Genomic DNA, 7538 nt, shown 5'->3' on the forward strand with positions numbered 1-7538 from the left:
ACAACAAGATTTTCAGTAATTGAAGAATTTAACAGCTACTTTTGCTCAAAACACAACAACTATTCCGTTTTACGATTACTGTCAATTGGTCAACCGACAAAGTGGTGTAGTGGTTTGATGTTAAGCTCTTTAGCCCAAAGGCGCATGTTCGAACCTGACTCCAGTTAGTGAATTTTTAAGATGCTGAAAATCGACAGCTTCTATGCAGTTTGATTATGCGGCATGTAAAAAATCCCTCAAGTACTCGTTTGGTTTGAAGTGCCTTGGCAAAATTAAAATTCCTCTACTAGTGCTTCGTGTCGAAGAGAGCGCAAATGTCTCTATCTAGTGGGAAACCTGAGCTTAAAAATTCCCAAGGTAAAAGCATCTGGAGATAATACTGTCATGTGAAAGAATGGATGCTACATCGGGGAATCGCACTGGGTTGGCAAAAGGTTGTACCTCGCATGCAGCCTTAGTAGAAGGAAAAAAAGATTGAGGTTAGACTTGCACCACTTTCGTATAAAGTAGAATGAGGTTAAAACTAATTTATGATGATGTAAATACAAATGAAAATTAAATTACACCACTTTTGCTCTTAAAAACTGATGTAATAAACTACAATTTAGTGTCACCAGTAAATTGGTAGAGGGTAAAAAAACGATTAAAACATTTTTGTATTGTGTGACAAAAATTATCGAAAAATGATCAGGAGAAATACGGGAAAAGAAAAAACTTGCATAACTGATGAAGGATCGTTTCGTTTTGAGTGATGACACATTCTAGAAAGCATCGGCAGCTCTCATTGTTGTTGATGAAAAAGAAGAAAGAGAAATTATTACCGAAGTACATTCATAACTCCAGAACCAAAACCTAACATTCCGATAAAGAGCCCGGGTACCATTGTCCCAATCCTTGCAATGATGATTCCTCGAACACATCGCATAGCAACACAAAGGTGACCAGGACAAAGGCAACGTTATTTTCTGTCTTTCTTCCATGCATTACCCAAGCCTTTGTCTACGAAGACATCAAGGAACACTGGACTTTTCCTTTGAGATGGCCCTGTTTGAAATTATCAGCATCCAGATGGATAAGTGAGAGCACTATTGGATTGGTATCAAAACTAAGGATGCGAGAATTAATCGGCCATTAACGATTATTTATAATCGGCGGAAAAAATATTTTTCGAAATATTTTTTGAAGAAAAGTTTTTAACAAGACACTATGGTGAATACATTCATCAACAATAAAAAATGTAATTTTCTGCAAACATTGCTATAGAATGTAGTATGAAAGAGTAAAGAGTAATAGGAAACATAGTTTAGAAAGTGCGTAAAACAGAATAAAATAATAAAAAATAACCCGCACTGCTAATATTCACATGAAAAAACTAAGAAGATTTGAATTCCAAGACTTTTAAATTGGAATGAGAAAAATATTTTTTCCACCCTAAGGCCTCTATCACCCTTGTTAGGAAATAAATATGAATTAGAATGTTTCGAAAATTATTTTCTCTTACCTGCTTGTTTGTTGTATTAGTAGAATTCATATGCGGGAAGCCATCTCAATCTTGAACTCTGAAAATCTAATAATTGAAAAGTAAATTGCACTACAATTAGAAAAGACGGCCTTACTCGTTAATATTAGAACTTACACTTTTTTTTATTAGAGCGTTACACGCTTGCGCAGCGCCATCTGTGGACTGTATACGAAACATACCGCCCCCTTGAAACACGGAGGGGGTTTCAAAATTAATGAATTAAGTTAAAAATACTAAATGAATTTAAATTAACAATAAATCATACTTCTAAATAAATGAAATTAAGTAATTAGCGTTACAGATGAATAGACGACCTTAACCTTCTACAATATTAGAAAGAAAAATTAGGCATAGTTCAAGAATGCTCAAGTGTCTATAGGAAGGGGACACAGTTTTGCAATTGGTCTAACAAGTTCACCAGTGTCAGTTTTTACCTTGACCACACGAACTTTATTGTCTTTACCAGGGAACGTTTCCGTGACCTTCCCTAATTTCCACTGTAGTGGAGGTAAGTTGTCGTGTTTGATTAAAACAAGATCTCCAATGTCAAGGTTCTTTTGAGAATTGCGCCACTTCGCTCTTGATTGTAACAATGTCAAATACTCGGACGACCATCTATTCCAGAAATGTTGGATCATTCTTATAAGCAATCGCCAACGATCGCAATGACTGATGTCGTCTGGAACCGTAGGTTGAGGAACAGCTGTTAATGCTTTTCCTATTAGAAAATGTCCTGGAGTCAGAACAGACGGATCATCTGAACTACTAGATAATGCACATAGTGGTCTAGAATTAAGGCATGCCTCAATTTGACTTGATAACGTGGCTAATTCTTCGAATGTGAGACTGGTGGCTCCAACAACTCTTTTCAAATGAAACTTGAACGATGTCACGGTAGCCTCCCAAATGCCTCCGAAGTGGGGAGCAGATGGAGGATTGAAGTGAAAGGTGATGTTGTCTGTTACCAGAAATTGATGTACGTCGTTTTCCTTCATCAACTGACGAAACTCCTTCCTGAGCTCTCTGCTCGCTCCATAAAAATTACTTCCTTGATCGCAGAAGAGGTCAGATGGCCTACCTCTGCGTGCCACGAATCTTTTTAAACAAGCGATAAAGGCTTTTGATGACAAGTCGCTGACGACTTCAAGATGAACTGCCTTCGTTGCGAGGCAGACGAAGACGCAGATGTAGCTTTTAGTATTGCGGCTTCCTCTTCCCTTGGAGTTCCGTATTAAGAATGAGCCTGCAAAGTCAATACCAGTTCGTTGGAAGACAGAAGAGGGGCAAACTCTGGACATTGGAAGACCTCCCATGATTTGACCAGCGAGCCTTGGACGATTTCTGAAGCACGGGATACATTTTCTTACAACTCTTCTAACTGTATCTCTGGCTGAAAGAATCCAAAATTTTTCTCTGAGAGCTGCTTGGAGAAGTTGTGGACCGGCATGAAGAAGTTTTAGATGATAATCGGCGATAATTAAATTCAAAACATGGTCGGTTTTAAGAAGCAAGATGGGATGCTTCTGCGATTCTGAAAGCATTGAATTTTTTAGTCTCCCACCGACACGAATTATTCCGGAATCATCGTAGAACGGAGTCAAGGGATTAATCTTGTTGTTCGAAGGAAGCTGCTCTCCCGCTGACAGATAGGAGACCTCCGTCAAAAAATGATCCTGCTGGATAAATCTTACAATCCTTTTCTCGGCTTCGTGCAATTCTGTCGTTGTTAAAAAAGACTTATTTCTTTTATCCGCAGCCAGAGAACAGTTCTTCCCAAATCTTAAACAATAGGCTACAACTCTCTTCAACTTGTTCCAAGACGAAAATTTCTGAAAAAACTCTGCCTTGAAAGAAGCATCAACCACTTGCAGCATAACCAGCTTGGATGTTCCTTTAGCTTCTACAGAGATGTCTTTTTGCAATTCTGGATTATCCTCAAACCCTCCATTAGAAAAAGTAGAACTCCTTAGCCAATCAGGTCCGTTGAACCACAAGTCGCACCTTTCTAGTTTAGCTGGAGTTATCCCTCTTGTTCCGCAATCAGCAGGATTCTCCAGACCGCTCACATGGTTCCAGTGCACATTAGTAGTCAGCTCTTGAATTTGTGCTATTCGATTAGCTACGAACGGTAGCCATCTTCTTGGTTCAGACTTCAGCCATGCCAGGGTGATCTTGGAATCAGACCACGCAAATGTCTCAGAGATTGGCACAGTTAGCGTTGGCAAGGTAGCTTGCAACAAATTGGCAAGAAGTAAAGCAGAACAGAGTTCCAATCGAGGTAAAGACTGCGGTTTTACTGAAGAGACACGCGTCTTGGATGTTAGCAGTCTGGATGTCACAGCTAGGGTTACATCCTGGGAACGAATGTATATAGCTGCGCAATAGGCCTTCTCTGAAGAGTCGCAGAATCCGTGTACTTGCACGTCTGAAGCCTGGGGAATGAGAATACAGCGTGGAATTTTGATATTTGTAAGTACAGGAAGCTGTTCTTGAAATGTTCTCCACTGCTTTGCCAGAGAATCAGGTAGCTCCTCGTCCCAGCTTAGATGATGACTCCACAGCTCTTGGAGGAAGATTTTGGAAATGATAACTGTAGGTGCCAACCAGCCCAAGGGGTCAAAGATTTTAGCGACTTCAGAAAGTACCTTACGTTTAGTCCATACGTCCATCTCATTGACGGTGATGGTAAAGGTAAACTTGTCAACATCTGGAAGCCAAGCTATTCCCAGAATCTTGACAGGTTGGTCATCGTTGATCGTGTGTTTTGAATCAATTGCCTGTAATTCTTTTGAAATGGTTGCCAGTACGTCGGGATCGTTTGACACCCATTTACGTAAAGAAAAGCCTCCCTTTTTCATCATCTCCTGCAGCTCGGATACCAGTTGAATGGCTTCCTTCTTTGTCGCACTCCCACTCAGCAAATCATCTACATAAAAGTAACAACGGGTAGCTCTTGAAGCGGATGGAAAATTCTCTTGTTCGTCTATGGCAAGCTGTTGTAAGGTTCTCGTGGAGAGGAATGGTGCTGAGGATGTTCCGTAGGTAACAGTAGTTAGACGATATTCTTTTATTGGTTCGTTTGGAGACTCCCTCCAAAGAATTCTTTGCCAGTCTACGTCTTCCTCATGAACTTTAATCTGGCGGAACATCTTTTCCACACCAGCGCAAATGGCTACATTGAAAAGTCGAAACTGAATCAGGATAGGGAAAAGTTCTGGCTGTACTCTTGGTCCAACCATGAGCAAATCGTTTAAAGAAAGTCCAGACGAGGTTTTTACTTGAAGCGTCGAAGACGACGCGGAGCTTAGTTGTAGAGCTAGTGTTTCTAACAACTCCGTGATGAGGGAGGTACAAACTATTGATGTTATTAATTTCAGAATCTGGAACCAGCTCCATGTGCTCTAGATCAAGGTATTCCTTCATGAATTTGCGATAGAGTTTGTATTTTTCTAGATTAGAAATGAGATGGCGTTCCACGCTGATTAGCCTACGAATTGCATTTTGTTTTGAATCACCTAACCGCGTGGGAGGTGTATGAAATGGTAACCTTACTGTATATCTGCCATTCTCATCCCTAGAATGTGTCTTTGCGAAATGATCTTCACACGACTTTTCTAAAGAAGTTAAGGGTTTAGCACATGGTACAGAATCTAATTCCCAAAATTTATTGATTAGATGATCTGACACTTAACTGAATATTATTTACATGAAGAGAATTTTGATCACCAAAATTAGCCTTACCGCCAATTATCCAACCCAGTTCTGAACGAATGGCAAATGGTTTATCCTTACCTAACGATAACGTTTGACCCTTTAGCAATGGCAAAGTAAGGTCAATACCGAGAAGTGCATCAATCGGACCACTCTTGTAAAATGTTGGATCAGCCAGAGAAATATCCCCAAATAATTCGCACATTGAGGAATCTAAGTTGTGATGTGGTAGCATACCTACAATTTTGTTAACCACATACACGGGCGCTTCAAAGGACTTTTGAGATGGAAAATGTGAGGTGAATTGAATCTCAGCAATCCCATTTGTACTCGTATCGGAAGCACCCAAACACGAAATACGAACATTGGCCTTTTTCCTGTGCAAGCCCAATTTTTCAATACACTCATTTGTAATAAGCGAAGCCTGGCTTCCGCTATCCAAAAGACATCTACAGGTCTGATAGTTACCCCAAATATCTCTTACTTGAATCAGAGCCGTGCAGAGGAGAATTTGAACGTCTGGGCCCACATCAGAAAGACAAGACGTAACATCCACCACTCCAGAATTTTCCCTCAATTCATTAGTACTTGGAACAAGGGCAGGTGAAAACACAGGGGCATTGATAGAAAGTCCAGTCGAATTTGACACATTTACAGGACCCTGTCTTCCCCTTGTGCTAACATTTTCGACATGAAGTAAACTGTGGTGGGTTTTTTTGCACGTTCTACATCTAAACTTGCTTTTGCAAGTTTTCACACCGTGAAATTTAATTAAGCAGTTAAAACAAACATTATTCGATTTAACGAAATTTGAACGCTCTTGTACTGACAATTTTAAGAATTTATCACACCTCGACAATGCATGCTCTCTATCACAGAGAGGACATTGTGACCAAAGTCACCTTTCTTTGAACGTTTCTCTTGGTAGTTAAACTCGGGATGGATCTCGCTTGTGTTGCAAGAAATTGCAATAGTTCGTCCAACTTTGGAATGACATCAGTTGAAAAGGTTCTCTCAAACCAAGTTCTTGAATTTGTATCAAGCTTGAACAATATCATATGCATCAAAAGGGTATCTGCTGTTGGATCAATCTCATATTTCAAGGACTCTAACATCCTTACAAATTCCTCAGTAGAATCGATCAACCTCAAAATTTGTGTGGAAGATTCTCCACTTAAGGGTGTTATATTGATAAATCTTTTCATTAAGGAGGACACAATTTCTCTTTTATTAAAGTATCTATCCCTTGGCAATCTCCAAGCAATTTCGAAATTATCATTGGTAATCGATAAAGAGTTTACGATTTTTAACGCATCTGACCTTAAACTCCCTTTTAAATATTGCAATTTTTGTGCTCCCGTCAAATTTTGATTGTTGGAAACTGCAGCTTCAAAAAGATCGGAAAAGGTAAGCCACTCCTCAGTTGCACCGGAAAATACAGGTAGGGATAACGTAGGCAGTTTTACTTCAGCTGACTGAGCTGGGACTGAAGTTTGGCTTGAATCCTGGGTTTTAACCTGAAACTCGGAATTTACCACAGAAGGTACAAGCCGAGTATCTATAGTGACAAGTACTGCCTCTAAAATGTCTAAAAGATCGTCCTTTTCCGTACAATAAGTTTCCTCATCTTTTTTTTCGCAAATACTTATAATAGGATCCAAAATACCCTTTACCTCAGTTTTAAATTCTATGAATCTTTCCTTCCTAGCTAATAAACCCACCTTATTTAAATTCTCAATTTCCTCTTCTGTTTTCTTTAGGAGTTTTGTAATCGAAGATTTGACACTCTTTTTTTTTCTTTAACAAAGCGTCCATATTCATTTGAATATAGCAAATAAAACAATTTTATTAAAGAAAACTAACGCAGCTGTGCGGGAATGAACGAATGTCTAGTCCAAAGAACGAAAGAAAATACTACGTTGGCGCGTCACCGAGACGGTGGGGAAGCGAGGGGAGAAAATCGCAACAAGAATTACCAAGGAATAAACGTCTAAAGGGCAAAACGAAACTGAAACTTTTGTAAATTATTTGAAAAGGAACGACAATGGCAGACTACCAGTAATTTACCAAATAAGAATAATCAACTAATCAAATAAAAAGAAAATAACCACTTATTAAACAGTTTGAAACTTTTTGAATAATCTCAAATTTGAAATAACGCATTTCGTAAATTTGCATTAAATCCTAGTACGTGCACTTCGTGCGCTTTAAAGTTTAACACATTTAAACAAAATATACTTTTGAATGTTTCTCTAATTGAATTAAGACAATATAAAGCATTTGTTGAAACAACAAAACAAGCAAG

General features: G+C 39.0%; 1 protein-coding gene across 1 annotated transcript; it reads right to left on the minus strand.

Moving 5' to 3' along the window:
• Positions 1–1887: 1887 nt before the first annotated feature.
• LOC129216345 (uncharacterized) lies at positions 1888–4761 on the minus strand. Its single transcript, XM_054850558.1, has one exon. The coding sequence runs from the start codon at positions 4759–4761 to the stop codon at positions 1888–1890; it is 2874 nt and encodes a 957-aa protein (XP_054706533.1).
• Positions 4762–7538: the final 2777 nt, after the last annotated feature.

The sequence above is a fragment of the Uloborus diversus genome, chromosome 2 (genome assembly GCF_026930045.1).
Source record: "Uloborus diversus isolate 005 chromosome 2, Udiv.v.3.1, whole genome shotgun sequence".
NCBI lineage: Eukaryota > Metazoa > Arthropoda > Arachnida > Araneae > Uloboridae > Uloborus > Uloborus diversus.

Coding starts and splice junctions, on each gene's coding strand:
- LOC129216345 (XM_054850558.1), bottom strand. CDS start 4,761: ATGGTTGGACCAAGAGTACAGCCAGAACTTTTCCCTATCCTGATTCAG.